Source organism: Oncorhynchus nerka, linkage group LG9b, assembly GCF_034236695.1.
Source record: "Oncorhynchus nerka isolate Pitt River linkage group LG9b, Oner_Uvic_2.0, whole genome shotgun sequence".
Lineage (NCBI taxonomy): Eukaryota > Metazoa > Chordata > Actinopteri > Salmoniformes > Salmonidae > Oncorhynchus > Oncorhynchus nerka.
Window position 1 is genome coordinate 3859909 of NC_088424.1, and position 20704 is coordinate 3880612.

General features: G+C 41.7%; 2 protein-coding genes and 1 long non-coding RNA gene across 4 annotated transcripts; all 3 read left to right on the top strand.

Annotated features, from left to right (window-relative positions):
• The first annotated feature begins 1567 nt into the window (after positions 1 to 1567).
• LOC115114870 (regulator of G-protein signaling 21-like) lies at positions 1568 to 3538 on the top strand. The gene is made up of 3 exons (XM_029643360.1): positions 1568 to 1931; positions 2194 to 2360; positions 2709 to 3538. The coding sequence occupies exons 1-3, from the start codon at positions 1823 to 1825 to the stop codon at positions 2883 to 2885; spliced, it is 453 nt and encodes a 150-aa protein (XP_029499220.1). The 5' UTR covers positions 1568 to 1822; the 3' UTR covers positions 2886 to 3538.
• Positions 3539 to 6228: 2690 nt separating this feature from the next.
• On the top strand, positions 6229 to 12344 carry LOC135565776 (uncharacterized). The gene is made up of 2 exons (XR_010461853.1): positions 6229 to 6559; positions 12047 to 12344. It is a non-coding gene; the product is annotated as an uncharacterized LOC135565776 (long non-coding RNA).
• Positions 12345 to 14596: 2252 nt separating this feature from the next.
• On the top strand, positions 14597 to 17233 carry LOC115114128 (regulator of G-protein signaling 21-like). 2 transcript variants are annotated; one of them, XM_029642130.2, is made up of 5 exons: positions 14597 to 14856; positions 15077 to 15136; positions 15255 to 15316; positions 15460 to 15686; positions 15783 to 17233. In XM_029642130.2, exons 1-5 carry the CDS (start codon positions 14774 to 14776, stop codon positions 15966 to 15968), a joined length of 618 nt encoding a protein of 205 aa, XP_029497990.1. In that variant the 5' UTR covers positions 14597 to 14773; the 3' UTR covers positions 15969 to 17233. The 2 variants fall into 2 exon arrangements, with proteins under 2 accessions (XP_029497990.1, XP_029497991.1); XM_029642131.2 differs by having other exon boundaries at positions 14618 to 14856; positions 15460 to 15626.
• The last annotated feature ends 3471 nt before the right edge of the window (positions 17234 to 20704 follow it).

Genomic DNA, 20704 nt, shown 5'->3' on the forward strand with positions numbered 1-20704 from the left:
TTAATGACTACACATTTGCAGTTACTGGATACATTGGGAATATTCCATTACCCCTATCCCACAATGCATCACTTGGCTGACCAATGAGGATGGGTTTCCAATATGCAGAAAGGGTATACCTTGCACTGACTGCATCTGTGGTTAACCTTTGACCCTCCCATCAAGGTGGTAGATATTCAACACCATAAAAGGATCAGAGAAGGGAAATATAACCAGTACAATATTTTATATATGTAGCCCTTTTCAAGCAAACATGGACCATATTGTACTTTTAGTACTTTATTCACAAAGGCCAGTATTCCTAACACTCGGATATCAAACTTTCACACAAGTCAAAATAGAGTTTACACGGTCTAAACATATGATGTGCTTTAGTGCAGGGTTAGATTTGACAGACATAAGAAATAATGACTGAAGATATGCACAGAGCATAGCATAGAATATTATTGTTGCTGGGTCATTATAATTAAATGTGGAAGACGTTCCACAACAGAGATGCAAATCCAGCGTAGTACCAGGATGCGGGATTCCCTTCATGCTCTATTTGTTTATGGTCAGCCTCCCATCTAGGTGCTTCATCAGCACTTCATCATCTGTTTACCTTTCATTTTCTATTTTGCATTTCACCTCACTCATTTGACCTCATTTCATTTTCCATCTGTAGCTTCTTCGGCTGTTCAAAAGCATAAATACAGATACCTGTATTCCAAAATCCTTCACAAATCCTTCAATATGTTTTGATGCTGTAGTTGGCTATTTTGTTACAATACAACAGCTGATGATATATTCCATGTGTAGCTTTTTAGGCTGTTCGAAAAACATAAATACACATACCTGTACTTGAAAAGTATAAAAATGTGTACTTCGATATGTGTATTGTGTATTTTAGGTGACTATTTTGTTGTGATACTATAGCCCATGGCCATGCGTGTTTATCTTATGTTTCTGTTACGGACTATGAACGACTATCTGAAAGAGATTTTGGTTTTACTGTAGAGTATTTATCCACTGATCTGGTGAAATGGTAATTCAGAGTAATAACATGTAAAATAACATGTAAAAAGCTACATCTCTATAACATTCTAATAATAACTTGAAACAAGCTCTACTGGGCACCATTTGTTACCAAGTAGTACTAGTTGTTTCGAATTCTTCAAAAGTGCCATTCATCGATGGTAACGCCCTTTACCATGGTAAATGTACCAGACACTCTTTTATATTAGGACTATATACTCTGTCTTTCATCTTCATATCTATGATTGAAACTGAGGTGGACAGGATATCATAGAAGACATGAGGGCCACTCCTTGAAACCCAGGTGTATACTCTCTCAGGGGTCAGAGAGGCCTCGGAAGGAAGGATACCCTCTCTCGCAAACATCACTTTGCATACTGATTTTCATGTGTTCCATTCACGGAGGGAGTCTGGTCTAGATCATTCCCTGCAACTTAACTCCCTCACCTCGGAACAATCAAAATCTTAGCCTCACATTGGCAGGAACGATTTTCTCTCTCCCAGACAGACAACGCTGCCATGGCAATAAAGTGAGTTTCTTTATCACTGATTCTGTAGATGAATGCCGCTATGTTTCAAGTTACGACTTATTACAAGAATGAGGAGTCTACTATGTGCATTTTGTATCTAAGTTAATATAATGTATTGGATAACAGGTTATTTGAATTTTTTAAAGATCTTTTCACTGGACTATAAAACATATTTTTGAAATGCAAAACCATTGATGGACCGTATTCATCTATTTTCTTTCCAGGTGTGAGGCAGATTTGATATTGTGTTTTGAAAATCATTGATTACTGGGCTAGTGATGGATCTCAACGCTCTTTTCAAGGGTAGATTTTGTTGCTTTCTCAAGGACCCACTTGAAGAGGCTGAGACTTGGGGAGAGTCTGTGGACAAACTCCTGTGTAGTAAACGTAAGGACAACGTTTTTATCCTTTTACTATACTGCCTGTCTAGAAGGCATCACCGACAGTGCCAAGCTGATTATGCCATCCTCAGGATGTGATTTAGAAAATCACCGGCAAATTACGATTGTCTGTTACAAGTAACTAAAATGTATCAAGTTAGGATTACTGCCTTTGTCTTGCGACAGAACTCACGCTCATATGCTTTCTTACAATAACAAACATAGAGACATCTCATTTCCCTTCTTTTCCTATTTTTCCATATGTCCAGCTGGGCAGGCAGCTTTCCGACAATTCCTGAAGTCAGAGTATAGTGAGGAGAATATCCTGTTTTGGCTGGCCTGTGAGGACTACAAGAAGATCAAGTCTCTTCCAGAGATGATCTCCTCTGCAAACAGGATCTACTCTGAGTTTGTGGAATGTGAAGCACCCAGACAGGTAAGTAGCTACCTGAGGCCGTATGTATCAAGCATCTCAGAGTAGGAGTGCTGATCTAGGCTGATCAGTTTAGCCTTTAAGATCATAATGAATACGATTAAATGGACAAGAGATGCCTGATCCTAGATCAGCATCCGTACTCTGATACACTCGACACATACAACCCCCGATGACAATCTGCTGGATTTCATAACAACTCAGAACAAACAAATGAATTAATAAGGACCTGGTTGGATCTAGACCTGTTTATACTTTTGTCTGCCTTTATACATTCAGTGGACATAAGATGTAGAAATGTGTCTGGGAAAAAAAAAACATTTATTTACTGGGCTTATATCTTGGTTGAAGATCAACATTGATTGTGGGACCAGAGAAAATATCACCAAGAACATCTCCCAGCCGAGCCTGACTTCCTTTGACGCGGCACAGAAGCTGATCTACAGTCTGATGGCCAGGGATTGTTACCCACGATTCCTCAAGTCAGACATCTACCAGGATTTGCTTAGGAGAGCAGATGCAAGGTGACTCTCTTAAATGACAAACGCTCTAAGTGTTTCTCAACGTTTTATGTACCACACACAAGCTATAGTCCCTCCATCCATGGAGGACCACTTTGATTAAAGGGATGGTTTTATTTATTTTTTACCTTATTTTCGACTTACCTAGGGTGTTGTTACCTAGGGTTTAGTTTAGCAATGTCCAGAATCTCCTGGCTAGACTGTTTTTAAATGTAGCAATGCACGTGGAAATGGATTGTATCGTTCCTTAAAACTAGCACCTGAGAACTGACTAAATGGCTGCCAGCTCACCATTTAACCAGGAACTGGTCAAGAACAACACAGAAGTTGAGAAACACATTCTTTCAACTCTTTCATCTACGCTATGCTTACCATGTTATTGCAATCCATGTCCAAACAATATCAGATATATCTTTTCTTTAACCGGTGACTACATTTAATGGGTTGATTCCATTCTCAATGAATGTATATAGTATAATGTGTGCAATGTTGTTGTATTTAACTAAGTTATTTGTAGAGACTAAAATGCCAAAATGTTGCCCCTTTGACTATAAATTAGATGATGAATAAGTTCTTAATTTGTATCAATAGTATTATCACTTCTGTATGTAATCAGATACCGTCTCAAATTGAAATTAAAATGATCTCAATGAATCAAAGCATCAAATTTGAAATAAAAAACTATTACAAATGAGTTGCCAAGCTCCTGTCCTTCTTTTGCGTGGATATTTTTGGGAAAGCCAGATGCAACCATTATGTGCCTGCTTTTTACAGGTGCACTGGCTACTGCAATTCAAAGTTGTATGCATTCTAACCTTTTAAGTTCCCAGATATTCAGGGAGACAAAGAGAGGGCATTTTTTGTGAATGGTGGATAACATGTGGTGGAATACTTTGAGTCGGGTGATGAATGAGAATGATCTGAAATCTCTATTGTCATTTGTTTATTTGGTCTGTTCATATGTGCAGTTGAAGTCGGAAGATTGCATAGACCTTAGCCAAATAGATTTCAACTCAGTTTTTCACAATTCCTGACATTCAATCCTAGTAAACATTCCCTGTCCTAGGTCAGTTAGGATCACCGCTTTATTTTAAGAATGTGAAATGTCAGAATAATAGTAGAGAGAGTGATTTATTTCAGCTATAATTTCATTCCATTCCCAGTGGGTCAGAAGTTTACATACACTCAATTAGTATTTGGTAGCATTGCCTTTAAATTTTTTAACATGGGTCAAACATTTCCGGCAACCTTCCACAAGCTTCCCACAATAGGAAGTGCGCCAGTCCCACCTGCAGCAAACACCCCCACAACATGATGCTGCCACCCCCATGCTTCACGGTTGGAATGGTGTTCTTCGGCTTGCAAGCCGGACTCGTTTTACTGTGAATAGAGCTACTTTTGTACCTGTTTCCTCCAGGATCTTCACAAGATCCTTTGCTGTTGTTCTGCGATTGATAAACACTTTTCGCACCAAAGTACGTTAATCTCTAGGAGACAGAATGCGTCACCTTCCTGAGGGGTATGAAGGCTGCATGGTCCCATGTTGTTTATACGTGCGTACTATTGTTTGTACAGATGAACGTGGTACCTTCAGGCGTTTGGAAATTGCTCCCAAGGATGAACCAGACTTGTGGAGGTCTACAATTATTTTTCTGAGGTCTGATTTCTTTTGATTTTCCCATGTCAAGCCAAGAGGCACTGAGTTTGAAGGTAGGCCTTGAAATACATCCAAAGGCACATCTCCAATTGACTCAAATTATGTTAATTAGCCTATCAGAAGCTTCTAAAGCCATGACATCGTTTTCTGAGATTTTACAAGCTGTTTAAAGGCACAGTCAATTTAGTGTAAGTAAACTTCTGACCCACTGGAATTGTGATACAGTGAAATAATCTGTTTGTAAACAATTGTTGGAAAAATTACTTGTGTCATGCACAAAGTAGATGTCCTAACCGATTTGCCAAGACTATAGTTTGTTTACAAGAAATTTGTGGAGTGGTTGAAAAATGGGTTTTAATGACTCCAACCTAAGTGTATGTAAACTTCCGACTTCAACTCTATGTATTTAAAATCAGATATCTCTTTTGAAGAAAACATTTAATCAGCAGCAATTTTGCTCTCATGTAAATTGTGCGTAGTGCAGTCAGGGTGTCTCTGTGCTATCATTTTGAATTCGATGCAAAACATCCCGATTATTTTGATTGACCATGATTGCGATCCGATTAACTTCCCGTTTCCCCGAAGAGTGCACACGTTCACTCCCCATCCATGGATAAATATGAATGGAATCAGAAATATGATGGAAACTCCCTCTAGCCCATGCTGGCATCAATCCAGTATTTCAAAAAACAATTCTGAACACTTTAAGGAGAAGGGTTAGAAGGGTGTTGGAACAGAGGGTGTGGTCCCTGAAGTGTGTACAGCTCCCCAACTCCAGGTGGCAGCAAAGCTCACACATTGACTTATGTTCTTGTTTTGTAAACAAATTAAACTGGCCCTGCACCAGAACTTGGGTGGCAGGTAGCCTAGTGGTTAGGCCAGCCTAGCAGTTGAGAGCGTTAGGCCAGTAGCTGAAAAGTCACAATGATTCGAATCCCTGAGCTGACTAGGTGAAAAATCTGTCGATGTGCCCTTGAGCAAAGCACTTAACCCTACATTCTCCTGTAACTCACTCTGAATAAGTGCCTGCTAAATTATTCAAATGTCCTACAGTAAATTGTATGTATATATTAGGGGCGGTTGGGGGGCCGGAACAAATTACAAATAATTTGTAGACTGCAAATTGACCGCAAGAAGCCCAAACAGATATAATGTTTGATTAAAACATAATTTCAAACCTTGCTTACATTTGTATACAATCACATGTCTCTTTATTATGTTTGGGAATACTTGGTAACAGATTTCTTAAATTAAAATCACTTAGTGCTGATTTCCTGGTGTTACACACTCAACTAAATATATTTGTTCTTGGTCAGAAAACCTGGGGGGCCAAATAAAACCACCCGAGGGCCCCCAGTTGGGCAATTATGAAATAGATAAAACAGAAGCTGCACAGGTTTCATGTTGACAGTCATGACTTAGCCTATACAACCACATAGTGTCAGACAACCTGCACTATTACCATCAAGTAGGTTTGGGTTTTGTTGTTGATTGGTGTAATCCGATGACTCTTGATCAGAAGTTTTTGTGTTCAATCCCAGTGTCACGCCCTGACCTTAGAGATCCTTTTTATGTCTCTATTTTGGTTTGGTCAGGGCGTGAGTTGGGTAGGGCATTCTATGTTTTGTGTTCTATGTTTTCTATTTCTGTGTGTTTGGCCGGGTGTGGTTCTCAATCAGAGGCAGCTGTCTATCGTTGTCTCTGATTGAGAACCATACTTAGGTAGCCTTTTCCCACCTGTGTTTTGTGGGTAGTTGTTTTCTGTTTTTGTGTCTGCACCAGACAGAACTGTTTTGGTTTCGTTCGTTCTCTTTGTTATTTTTGTTATTCAGTGTTCAGTTCTATGAATAAATCATGAACACTTACCACGCTGCGCTTTGGTCCACTTCTTCATGCAACGATGACCGTAACAGAACTACCCACCACCAAAGGACCAAGCAGCGTGGCCAGGATAGGCAGCCCCAATACGGGACGGTCGGCGAAGCCCGAGGATGGAACCAGAGCCAGTCGGGGTGAAATTGGAGGTGAGCAAAGGAAACAAAGCAGAGACAGTGAAGGAGTTGATGGGGAGATTGGAGGAGAGATTAATGAGAGAGTTGCTGTGTTGGTGCATAAGGCACGACATCTGCCCGACGGAGCGTGTCCTCGATTTGATGTCACCTGAGTCAGCTCTCCATACTCGTCATGGGGTGCGTGCTACCCGTCTGGTGAAGACTGTGCCAGACCCACGCACGTCTTGTGCCAGCTTGGCGCTACAGATCTCCAGTATGCGCTCTTAGCCCGGTGCGCTACATTTAACATTTACATTTAAGTCATTTAGCAGACGCTCTTATCCAGAGCGACTTACAAATTGGTGCATTCACCTTATGACCTCCAGTGGAACAGTAGTGCATCTAAATCTTTTCAGGGGGAGGGGGGGTGAGAGGGATTACTTTATCCTATCCTAGGTATTCCTTAAAGAGGTGGGGTTTCAGGTGTCTCCGGAAGGTGGTGATTGACTCCGCTGTCCTGGCGTCGTGAGGGAGTTTGTTCCACCATTGGGGGGCCAGAGCAGCGAACAGTTTTGACTGGGCTGAGCGGGAACTGTACTTCCTCAGTGGTAGGGAGGCGAGCAGGCCAGAGGTGGATGAACGCAGTGCCCTTGTTTGGGTGTAGGGCCTGATCAGAGCCTGGAGGTACTGAGGTGCCGTTCCCCTCACAGCTCCGTAGGCAAGCACCATGGTCTTGTAGCGGATGCGAGCTTCAACTGGAAGCCAGTGGAGGGAGCGGAGGAGCGGGGTGACGTGAGAGAACTTGGGAAGGTTGAACACCAGACGGGCTGCGGCGTTCTGGATGAGTTGTAGGGGTTTAATGGCACAGGCAGGGAGCCCAGCCAACAGCGAGTTGCAGTAATCCAGACGGGAGATGACAAGTGCCTGGATTAGGACCTGCGCCGCTTCCTGTGTGAGGCAGGGTCGTACTCTGCGGATGTTGTAGAGCATGAACCTACAGGAACGGGCCACCGCCTTGATGTTAGTTGAGAACGACAGGGTGTTGTCCAGGATCACGCCAAGGTTCTTAGCGCTCTGGGAGGAGGACACAATGGAGTTGTCAACCGTGATGGCGAGATCATGGAACGGGCAGTCCTTCCCCGGGAGGAAGAGCAGCTCCGTCTTGCCGAGGTTCAGCTTGAGGTGGTGATCCGTCATCCACACGGATATGTCTGCCAGACATGCAGAGATGCGATTCGCCACCTGGTCATCAGAAGGGGGAAAGGAGAAGATTAATTGTGTGTCGTCTGCATAGCAATGATAGGAGAGACCATGTGAGGTTATGACAGAGCCAAGTGACTTGGTGTATAGCGAGGTCCCCGCATCTGCCGGGCTAGGGTGAGGATCCAGCCAGGAAGGATGGTGCCAGCCCTGCTCTCCAGACCTCCAGTGCATCTCCTCGGGCCAGGATATCCCGCGCCAGCTCTAGGCACGGTTTCCCCAGTTTGCCAGGAGATCCCAGTGTGCCCTGTTCCAGCTCCCCGCACGTGCCGGGCTAGAGTGGGCATTCAGCCTGGAAGAGTGGTGTCAAGACTACGCAGCAGATCTCCAGTGCTCCCCCACAGCCCGGTCTATCCTGTGCCTCCTCCACGGACCAGGCCTCCAGTAGGTCTCACCAGCCTGGTGAGTCCTGTGCCTGTGTCCTGTCCGGAGCTGCCAGAGTCTCCCTCCCGTCCGGAGCTGCCAGAGTCTCCCTCCCGTCCGGAGCTGCCAGAGTCTCCCTCCAGTCCGGAGCTGCCAGAGTCTCCCTCCAGTCCGGAGCTGCCAGAGTCTCCCTCCAGTCCGGAGCTGCCAGAGTCTCCCTCCAGTCCGGAGCTGCCAGAGTCTCCCTCCCGTCCGGAGCTGCCAGAGTCTCCCTCCCGTCCGGAGCTGCCAGAGTCTCCCTCCCGTCCGGAGCTGCCAGAGTCTCCCTCCCGTCCGGAGCTGCCAGAGTCTCCCTCCCGTCCGGAGCTGCCAGAGTCTCCCTCCCGTCCGGGGCCCGCTACGAGGGTCCCCAGTCTGGGGGTTGGCGGTGAGGGCCAGTAAGTGGGGGGGTGTCTCTATTTTGGTTTGGTCAGGGCGTGAGTTGGGTAGGGCATTCTATGTTTTGTGTTCTATGTTTTTTATTTCTGTGTGTTTGGCTTCTTCATGCAACGATGACTGTAACACTCAGCCATGGACATTTATTTTTGGTTTTAACCATATCTCAAACCTTAACCCTTACCAGTGGCAAATTTAGGTACAGGCGACATTTGGAATGGTCACATTTGAGGGATCGGTTTTCTTTCGTTAATTTGCACGTCAGGTCAATGATATCATGTCACCGTGTGGGAATGTGGGTCAATTAACCTTGTCAGAGTGGGTGCCCTGATTCTAGTTTGTGAGCTAGGCAGGTTCCTGCCTGGGAAGGTCTCCCACTCAGAAGATGAAAGGGGGGGGGGGGGGGGGGGTTCGCCCAGGGAGCCATACAAGCTAGAACCGCCACGGACCCTTACCATAACAATTTGGAATGAGCACCTAAATGTAATGTTTATCCCAAACCTTAACCCTTACCTTAACTGTTCGGATATAGTGCCTAAACTTAAGCCTTAACCTCAAATGTATGTTTGAAGAAATGGAACAGTACAGAGAAGCAGGAGCAGCAAAAATACTTTTGGAGAACGTGGAGAGCTTGTGGTGTGCTCAACATCTTTGAAGGACTGTGCAAAGAGAAGCACAGTAATGAACAATATTGTATACACTGAGAATACCCATTTCGTAAGATCCGCACTCATCCAGTGGAAGCTTTAAACCACGGTGTTTAGATGCACTGACAATGCTTGTTCATTGTGCGTCGGGCCAAAAGGTGCATTACTGAACCTTGGCCTGATGGATGAAACTTTGCATACCTTCTGTAACCATGGTGAAGGCATGCAAAGTAAGCCTAGGTAGACAGAGAGGGCATGTTGCCCAAAATATAGTACATCTGGTATCATAGAAAGTCTCCAATGTCTTCTTACGACTGCTTTATCTTCTGTTCGGCTTGAATTCTACACTGTGCTCAAACAATTTAAACTTCTCCCACGACCATCAAAATACTTTTGGACAGCTTGAGCAAGCACACAAATATTACTCAGGAATTGTATTTTTCTAGTTATGTATAATTGGTTCTAATCATGTAAACAATTCCGAATAATACCATCTAAATGGTGAGTCGTTCCATGTCATTTCAGCAAGCCATGACACCCACCATCTTAGATGGTTCTGAAATCGTTTCTCTGGTTAGAAACAGGAAAGATTAGCATTTCTGCAACATTATTTTGTTGAAACATAATTTGATCTCTGAGAAATGAAGATAATTCATTCCGCCACAAATTGCCCATTTTAATTCATGAGATTCATATAATATTCAATAAATACCGTAGCTAACATCCCATTTCCAACAAACGTTTTTCTAACAATGAGTAACTTGTGAAAAATCCAAAGGAATGGTCACTAAATTACTATCTAGCTAGCTACCAATGTCTTCAGCATAGCTAGCTGTAGCATGTCAGAGTGAGCACTGCGAGAGACGTAACCAAGGTCGATAACTTGTCATATAAACATCCATGGAAGGCCAATACCGGGAACATAGCTACATGTTTGACGTTAGCCGGAGCAGCCGACCTTACATGATACAAACAAACATACTGACAGTACTTTCAGAAAGTATTCACACCCCTAGACTTTTTCCACATTTTGTGGGAAAATATCCCATAATGACATTATCCCATAATGTCAAAGTGGAATTATGTAAATAAAATTTTAAAAGTAAGCTGAAATGTCTTGAGTCAATAAATATTCAACCCCTTTGTTTTATGGCAAGCCTAAATAAGTTCAGGAGTAAAAATGTGCATAACAAGTCACATAATAAGTTGCATGGACTGTGTGCAATAATAGTGTTTAACATCATTTTTTGAATAACTACCTCAGCTCTGTACCCCACACATACTGTAAGGTCCCTCAGTAGAGCAGTGCATTTCAAACAAAGATTCAACCACAAAGACCAGGAATGTTTTTGAATGCCTCGCAAAGAAGGGCAGGGTAGAAGGGTAGATGGGTAAAAAAAAAAAAAAGCAGACATTGCATATCCCTTTGAGCATGGTTTGAAGTTATTAATTACAATTTGGATGGTGTATCAATACACCCAGTCACTACAAAGATGCAGATGTCCTTCCTAACTCATTTGCCAGAGAAGAAGCAAACCACTCAGGGATTTCACCATGAGACATATTTTAATGGCTGTGATAGGAGAAAACAGAGAATGGATCAACAACATTGTAGTTACTCCACAATACTAACCTAAATTACAGAGTGAAAAGGAAGCTTGTACAGAATAAAAATATTTCAAAACATGCATCTTGTTTGCAACAAGGCAATAAAGTAATACTGCAAAAAATGTGGCAAAGCAATTAACTTTTTGTCCTGAATACAAAGTGTTATATTTGGGGAAAATACAATAAAACACATTACTGAGTACCACTCCATATTTTCAAGAATAGTGGTAGCTGCATCATGTTATGGGTATGCCTGTAATCGTTAAGGACTGGGGAGTTTTCTAGATAAAAAATAAACGTAATGGAGCTAAACACAGGAGAAATCCTAGAGGAAAACCTTTCCACCAGACATTGGGAGATGAATTCACCTTTCAGCAGGACAATAACCTAAAATACAAGGCCAAATCTACACTGGAGTTTCTTACAAAGAAGACCGTGAATGAGTGTCCGAGTTACAGTTTTTACTTTAATCTACTTGAAAATCTATGGCAAGGCCTGAAAATGGTTGTCTAACAACGATCTACAACCAATTTGACAGAGCTTGAAGAATTTTGGAAAGAATATTGGGCAAAATGTTGCAAAATCCAGGTGTGTAAAGCTTTTACAGACTTTTACAGACTCACAGCTGTAATTGCTGCCAAAGGTGCTTCTACAAAGTATTGATTCAGGGGTGTGAATACTTATGTATATTAGATATTTCTGTATTGAATTCTAAATAAATGAGCAAGCATTTCTTTTCAGAGGACATTCCTGAACCTACAGACCCAGAGAAAGCTGCATGTTATAATGGTGAAGCCACAACCTCAGAGCCCAGCACCCACAGACACCCAGGTTCCATTCTCGGTTTGGAAACAGTTCAATATCAATTGATTGTCATGTTCACTTGTTAAGCCCTTATCACACAATTTAGCTGTCTCAAACAGAGCAAGCTCATCTACAGAGTGCTTTTGTCATGGCAGGGTTATGATCCTGAACATTATTCAAGGAGACCCAAGACAATTATTATTTGCATCTTTGGTGTATCTGCTTGGTAAATCTGATTGGTCGCATACTGGCCTTTGCTGGATAAGATGTAATACATTTTATGAGATAATACATGGTTGGAGAACAAGACTGCGCTCACACTGGTTGCCCTCAGGTTTGCTATGAAGTACCTTATAATTCCTGTACTGTACATTTCATTACTTTTGCCTATATATTTTCCCAGGGAAGAGGAAACACTGCGAGCACAACCAGCGAATACCTGAACTTCATGAGGGAGACCGAGGCCTCATACCTGGAGACACTTGAGGCCCAGCGTCAGTAGCGGGATCAGCACTTCAATCAACTATGTGAAGATGAGTCAGCAGCCAGAGAGCCAGTGTTCTTAATGTTTTGTATACTCAGTGTATACTTGTTGGGGTGGGATTGGTATTGGGTGTGGGTCCGTGGTTGTCTTTTGTCCATTCGTTTGGATTCCTAATGTCTAACTCATTGTTATAAAAAAAAGTTTGATTCAAATATGATTTTGGTACTATATTTATTCAATATTATATGAACCCTATAAATGAAAATGGCCAACTTGGATGCAATCAATCAGCTTACATTAGGTTTCAACAAAGTAATGTTACAGGAATGCTAATCCTAACAGCAGAAACAATTCCAGAACAATCTGAGATGGTGGGTGTCGAAATCCTCTTTCTTGTGCTTTTTTGTGGTGTAACTGTAACGTCTGCTTCCAACTCACACTCTCAAACACATGCAGTAGATCCCCTGAACACAACTCACTTTCCAGCTCACACTCTCAAACACATGCAGTAGATCCCCTGAACACAGCTCACTTTCCAGCTCACACTCTCAAACACATACAGTAGATCCCCTGAACACAGCTCACTTTCCAGCTCACACTCTCAAACACATGCAGTAGATCCCCTGAACACAGCTCACTTTCCAGCTCACACTCTCAAACACATGCAGTAGATCCCCTGAACACAGCTCACTTTCCATCCCACTTTCCAGCTCACACTCTCAAACACATCGATTCCCTGAACGCAGCTCACTCTCCAGATCCCAATCACCTGAAGTCTGATCACCTGTTCACACACCTGTATGTCATTTACACACACTATTTACTTCAGTTCTTTGCACCCCATCATTGTGAGGTATTGTTTGTTTTGATACACAGTCTAGTCGGAGCGCTGTTTAGGTCCGTATGAGTCCTCCCGTGTATCGTAGTTTTTGGCCATCCTCACTAATAATGCTCTTTTATTATTATTCATCAGTCATCAATCTCTTGCCTGATCTCCCAGACTATGTTATTAGCCTTTTCCCTGACTGTACTGTTACCTTGTTGGATGACCTTCTGCCTGCCCCAGGACCCAGCTACCGGCCTTCTCCTGTGGTCCTTTACTAGTAAACACCTGTTGCGCCCTGCGCTTGAAACCAGCACTCTGTCTCCCATCGTACTCATTACAGCAACGACCCTGCAGGCTCTGCATGGTCTGCAGTTAGGAGGCATGTTCGGTGTACAACACTATGAAAATGTGTTAGTGTTATTTTTTCCAAAAGATTTCCAAAATATATATAGTCAATGTGTTAACATGCCAATCCTATCAGTGAAATTCACTGTCTACCAACCTCATGTCGAATGCACCGACTACCATATATTTCATTTCTGGGATATTTCATGTATTTGTTTTGTTTTTAGTCATGTCATTATATAACACATTTCAGTTGGCTGCTAAGGAAAGAGGAAGTGGAAGTAGATGTGGTTTGTTTCACAAAGTGACACAAGCGCACACGCATGCCCACCCACGCATGCAGTTGAAAAATGCATTGCTTTGATCAATATTCAATTACAATGTTGATTTAAATATGGATATACATTGTTAATACGATCTATTCATTTGAAATCATGTATATCATAATGTATAGCAGGAAACAATGTATTCCCAAGGACTGTATTGGAAGTAGGATGTTATATGCTGCAGGTCATCCTGTGCATGAGATCTCATACCCATGTGACTGTTTTACGTCTATCCTGACTGGTTTCTCATGGTGACTAACTGTGAGCAACACTGTGACTGCTAGTTTTGTCTGCTTAGTTGTCATCTGATAAAGATCTGCCATTTTGATGGAAATAAAGTAACAATATGTTTAGTCATCTAGTCAAGACAAAATCTTCTTTGTATCTATTGTGATCTGGCCCCGATCTGTCCATCTATCTAACATACTATATATGATTGGTTCTCTGTGACGGAAAAATACATGTCAGAGGCCACTACTGATGTCATACAGTAAGGTGAAGTGTACCAGAAGGAGAAGTGAGACTTAAAGGTGGACAGCGGGATTTTCACTGACGAATCCGGCAAATTCTTCTGCTTGCATGGTTTGACCTATTTCAATTGTTCTCGCCTGCCAAAAACTCCAGATAAAATTATTAGGGTTATACTTGTGAAAAGGCAAACGTTTATATTGGTAAAAAAAAAACGCAACAGTTCCACTATCATGGGACATGAAAGCAAAAGACGTAATGAAAGTATCACTTCCACCTGACAAATGCGTTTCAAACATTAAACAAAGGACCTTGTTCTTTACTTGAGCCCACAGAGTGAAGGTAAGAATTTGCTTATCGGTTGTTTAATTTTCCACGTTACATTTGCATACCCTGGCCTTAATATAGGTAGGTAATGACCTGTGCAGGTTTCTGAACGCAGACAGTCAGTTGCATTGCACTGGTGTGAACAAGCTAGCGTCATCCCCTACTTCCTCTATTTCTGTGGTTAGAGGCCAACGAAACGGGTGACGCTACACACACTAACATCACAGTAGCCGTCGCTTGTATAAAGGAGGGTGTTTGGAGGACCGTCAAAACAGACACAATTTGACAAGCTAGCAGAGAACTCCAACACTGAGTAATACATACAAAGAACCCAATGATCGTGTTCCCCCAAACATGCTTATCTTAGTCACATCACCATCAAGGGAACTGCATCCACTCAACATTGACATGGAGGACAACAGAATAAAGCAGACAAAGTGAGTATTCGCTGATAAAGTATTGCTTGCATTCCACATTGATTTATTGGTTTGTTGGTCATTCGGCACAATTGCAGATTCTTAAAAACAATTGTTCTTTAAAAACACTCAATTATGTTGCTGGCTGCCTTTGCACGTAGGAGCAAGAGAACTTTGAGGTTTTCTGTGCATGTGCATGTTTGTGTGTATGATTGTGTATTTACCTATTTATTTGTTTCAGGGGATGCGACTTGAGGTCCCGACTACAACGCAGATCTTCCCATGCCCCTAACACTGAACGGTAAATAGCCTAAGGATAGACTCTCCATATCCATGAGCTTTTCCTATCAGGACCCATCCACCATCCACATTAACATCCAGTGTTTTGATCTGAAAATAACTGTCCTCCTCCTTTACAGACTTAGTACCGAGGAAATGATCCTGTGGTCCCAGTCTTTGGAGAGACTTCTCACGTCAAAATGTAAGCATTTCATGTTCGTCAAAACAATGTTTAAACAGACAAAAGGAGGTTGAACCATTGAAGATATGATGATCATATGTCCATTTTCGTAGGTTTGCAGGTTTTAAAGCCTAGCTAAGTATGTCTTCTCATGCCCCTTTTAGATGGCATGGCAACATTTCAGGCCTTTCTGAAATCAGAGTTCAGCGATGAGAACATTGAATTCTGGCTGATCTGTGAAGACTACAAGAAGATTAAGTCCTCCTTCAGGCTCTCCTCCAGGGCCAAGAAGATCTACAAGACATACATTGAAGCTGAGGCTCCAAAAGAGGCATGTTGTACTCACAAACATAGTATAATACTTCACAAAAACATGTACATCTTTGATCACGTATGTATCTACTTTTTATTGCCACATTTGCTTTGCATGAGCACATCTACTCCTTGTATCCACTAAGTCTCATCAATTCCCTCTAAATCTCTCCAGATCAACATTGACCACAAGACCAGAGATCTCATCGGGCAGAATGTGAAGACGCCCTCCACAGTTTGCTTCGACGAGGCCCAGAGGATTGTGTACAGCCTGATGGAGAAAGATTCCTACCCCAGGTTCCTCAGATCCAACATCTACAGGACCTTATTGGACTCCGCATCAGACTACACGAAGATGTGAATGAATACCGATGATAGAAACTGAACTGAGGCTTCCAACAATGGACTGCAATGTTTCACAGCCAGGGAGCTTCTACAAACAGGATTCATAAGAAGATGCTTCCGAGTGTGAATTATACTGGGTACAGATGTACGAGGCCTATGGGAATGCTGGGAGGAACATACAGAAGTGACTGTGCTGGCAAGCCTTCTTGACATTTGTGTTTAGTCTATGTACTTTCACTTGAAAGAGGAACATACGTCACATAGAAGGGGACTAAAGAGATCATAGAAATATAATGTTGATTCTATTTCTACGACAGAGACATGGTGGTGTCAGGGGATTACCTTGCATGGCATGTTATTGCTAGGGACTTTCTGTGTCAAAGTTCCGGGGATGTTTACTATGTAGAATCTAAACAGTCTGGGCTGTAACTGTATGAAAAGGTATCTGCAGTTGCACATAATCTGCAGGTCATCAGTTGAGTTATAAGGCATTTGATAAAATAATCTACTAAATTTGACTTTTTTTAAAACCACAATTTTAGAATGGGTAATTTTGTTTACTTTAACACAATGAGGCATGTTTGTGATGTAAGCTTTAAAAAATAACATTATGGAGAATTGATTTTGTGAAGAAATTACTGAATGTAAAAAATGCTGTTGATACACTGGATATGTGTAAAAAATTCAGATTTCTATAGGTGTATTTATAAAATGGCACATGGTTTCCAAATTCGAACAGCTAAATTATACATTTAGTAAAAACAAAAATTCACAAAAATGTAAATGCTTCAAACCTTCAAAGCACTTTTAAAATATCCTAATATTTGACTGCATTTGTTTGTTAAGGAGCTTCCCAAACTTTACTGAAAGGGTAATGTCACGAGTTGGAAATATGACAGGTTATTTTCGATCTGGGTTGAGCAGGCAGAAGCAGGAAACAAGGCACTAGTTTCACCATTTAATACATAATAAGTAATGGTTTACACGTTTACCTTTTCATCCGTGGCTTTTCTCATGGCCCAGGAACATTTACAAACCATGCAATTTAAAATGACACTAACAAACCAATCAAAGTAAGCGAAAGGCACAGGAAGTGGGGCAGTCCAGGAGGCAGGTGTCCATCTTGTTTTCGTCAAACTCACAAGAATCCATTTCCCTCCATGCTCCCAGAAACCACCATCCCACTGGGCACAAACTGGTTGAATCAACATTGTTTCAATGTAATTTCTCAACTTAATGTGATGTGGAATCTACGTGGAAAATACATTGGATTCTAACAAACTGTTGTTTTGTGAAATTTATACCACGGGATTATGTCATCATAGTAGTCCATTTTCAACATAGTCAAACTTGATATAAAATATGTTGAATTTGTACCATTGAAACAACGTCAGATCTTCAACATAATATCCCATTTAAGAAGAAAAAAACTATAGGCTGGGCTGCACCTCCTACTGGAGAGTTGATCTATCTAACCAAGCCCTGTTTAGATATTTGCCACTGACTACTTACTACCGATGTGCTATTGTGAGAAGGATTGTTGAGAAATCTCTACTGTTTCATGTTTTGGTTGATTTCAAATGGAATTTACAAGTTAATAATGCATATTTTGGATTCACTTCTTTATCTCAACCAAAAATCCAAGTTAAAGAATAAAACTAAATTAAATCAAACTGTATTTAAAGTGCATTTCAAATTTGATTTAGTCCCATTCTTTAACTTTGATGTTTGGTTGAAATGGAGATGTGAATCCAACATATCTATTCATTTTGTAGACAAACTAGGATTAAAGACAGACTCAGTGGCACAGATGGAACTATCCAAGCAGAAGATACTGTACATATCCTTCAAATGTTGATGTTTGGTTGCAATGACAACAAAACAATATTGATTATCACGTTTGCAATAGAGTAAATAGCCAGTTAACAAGTTAACAAATGATGTGTTGGATCCACTTGTCCATCTCAACCAAAAGGATTAAACCAGTGGCTCAGATGGAACTATCCAAGCACTAGATACATCTCCTTTAAATGTTGATATTTGGTTATGTTGTCAACCAAACTCAATATTACCATTGTAATACAGTAAATAGCATATAGCTAAGGCTATTTTACAAACTAATGTAACCATATTTATTCAACCTTAAAATTAATAACACATCATGGCCACATGTTGTCATAGAAAGCATGCATGTTCAAGATAGCATGCAAAGGAAATCTTCACAAATTCTAGAATAATCTGCAACGGCACTGATCACTTGCACCATGTACTTTAATGTAATCTCAACTGCAATCCAGGTTATTTGGTTGTGCTATTAGATGTGACAAAATATAAAGTTGTTGTACAAGTATTCAAAATATCTCACATTGTATACCCATTGTGCTTTTAAAATGGTTAAAAGCGCAGTGATAACACATTAACCAGTTAAGACTAGGGCTGAATACCGACCCCTTTGGAGGAACTGCGTGCCCATAGTAAACAGAATTTTTTTTGTCCAAAATTGCTAATATATGCATATAATAATTATTATTGAATAGAAAACACTCTAATGTTTCTAAAACCGTTTAAATTATGTCTGTATGTAAAGCAGAACTCTCAGGGCAGCCTTTCTCCCAAACTCTCTCTTGTCAACAGAAAATTTGGGTCAACTTTGACGTCATCGCCCCCACCCTTCCCAAGCAGCTACGGATCTGGGAACAGTTTGTATGTGTTCAGCGCGATGTCTGCTTTCAAATGGGGCGTTCATTGTGAGAATCTCGTGCGCCCTCGTCTTTTGGCGGGCTAAAACGTTCGGGTCACGCGAAAATACATGCACTCTATTGCGCGTGTCTGATTGGGGCGCTCTCTTTTTCCAAGAAACACCAATTGATGTCGGTTTGTCTGTTCGCGCTGATCATTGTTTTACACGTTTAAAACATCATAAAGCTCGATTCTGCACTTAGTTTGACCAGTTTAGTCGACATATAATATGTAATTTTGAAGTTTTGATGCGCAAGAGTGCGGGACCGGAAGTCATTTTGGGTGCATTTCAGCTGAAGCTGTTAGCATATGCTAATACAGAGACACACAACTTGAAACCAAACGATGTATTGGGTAAGTATGACTCCTTCTACGTCTTCTGATCGAAGAACATCAAAGGTAAGGGAATATTTATGTGGTTATTTTGGGTTTCTGTGGACTCCAAACGTAGAGGAGACATACTGCTAATGTCTGAGCGCCGTCTCATATTATAGCCTAGTGAACGAATTCTGTAACGTTAAAAATAAATGTAACACAGCGGTTGCATTAAGAAGAAGTGTATCTTAAAAACTAAACCAAAAATCGGACATTTACATTTTCCATTGGAATTTGGTTTTGCTTTTAGATCAGGGATAGGCAACATTGATGGGGTGGGGGCCCACAAAAAATGAGGGGCCACGGTGGATCGCGGGTCTGCATACCCACACATGCTTTCAGAGCACTAGCGAGCAAAACATTTTAGCGGCACTTCACTTGACAGCGGAGAGTAAAAATGTACGTATCAGAGTTTCCTTAAATTCTACACATGTTGCCACGGGGCGTAGAGAAAATGTTCTACACATTTCACCAACTACGAACTCTCACATGAAAATACACACACAGTTGAGAAGAAAGATGGCACCGACAGAGATGGTCGCCTCGCTTCAGGTCCTTAGAAAACTATGCAGTTTTGTTTTTCTCTGTATTATTTCTCACGTTGTTAGCCCAGAAAATCTCAAGTGTTATTTTCAAGTGTTTTCAAGGGTTATTACAACCAGGAAGAACTATTGGATATAAAAGCGATGTCAACTTACCATCTCTACGACCATCTCTACGTCTTTCCCGAAGCGGACACTTTGTTCGGAACCTCCACCCTGGACATGCGATCTTATCCCAGAGGCCGACAGAAAACAACGCGGTCGCCGCAGGAGAGGCAGATAGAGCGGCCTACTGGTCAGACTCAGAAGGCGAGCACACCATCCACCACTTCCGACCATATTACTCGCCAATGTCCAATCTCTAGATAACAAGGTGGACAAAATCAGGGCACGAGTTGCAATCCAGAGAGACATCAGAGAATGTAACAGTCTCTGTTTCAAGCAAACATGGCTCACTCGGGATATGTTGTCAGAGTTGGTACTGCCATCCGGTTTCTTCATGCATCGCGCCGGCAGAAACAAACATCTCATCTGGGGCGGCAGGGTAGCCTAGTGGTTAGAGTGTTGGACTAGTAACCGGAAGGTTGCAAGTTCAAACCCCTGAGCTGACAAGGTACAAATCTGTTGTTCTGCTCCTGAACAGGCAGTTAACCCACTGTTCTTAGGCCATCATTGAAAATAAGAATTTGTTCTTAACTGACTTGCCTAGTTAAATAAAGGTCCAATTAAAATAAGGGCAGGGGTGTATGCCTTATGATTAACAACTCATGGTGTAATCACAACAACATACAGGAACTCAAGTCCTTTTGTTCACCCTACCAAAAATGGCAACCGCTTTATCTTCCAAGAGAATTCTCTTCAATTATAGTCACAGCCATGTATACCCCCCCAAGCAGATCTCTCGTCGGCCCTGAAAGAACTTCACTGGACTATGTAAACTGGAAACCACACATCCTGAGGATGCATTTATTGTAGCTGGGGGTTTTAACAAAGCTAACTTAAGAACCATACTTCCTCAATTCTATCAACATATCAAATGCACAACAAGAAATGGTAGCTTTCTGGATCATTGCTACTCGAACTTCCGTGATGCATA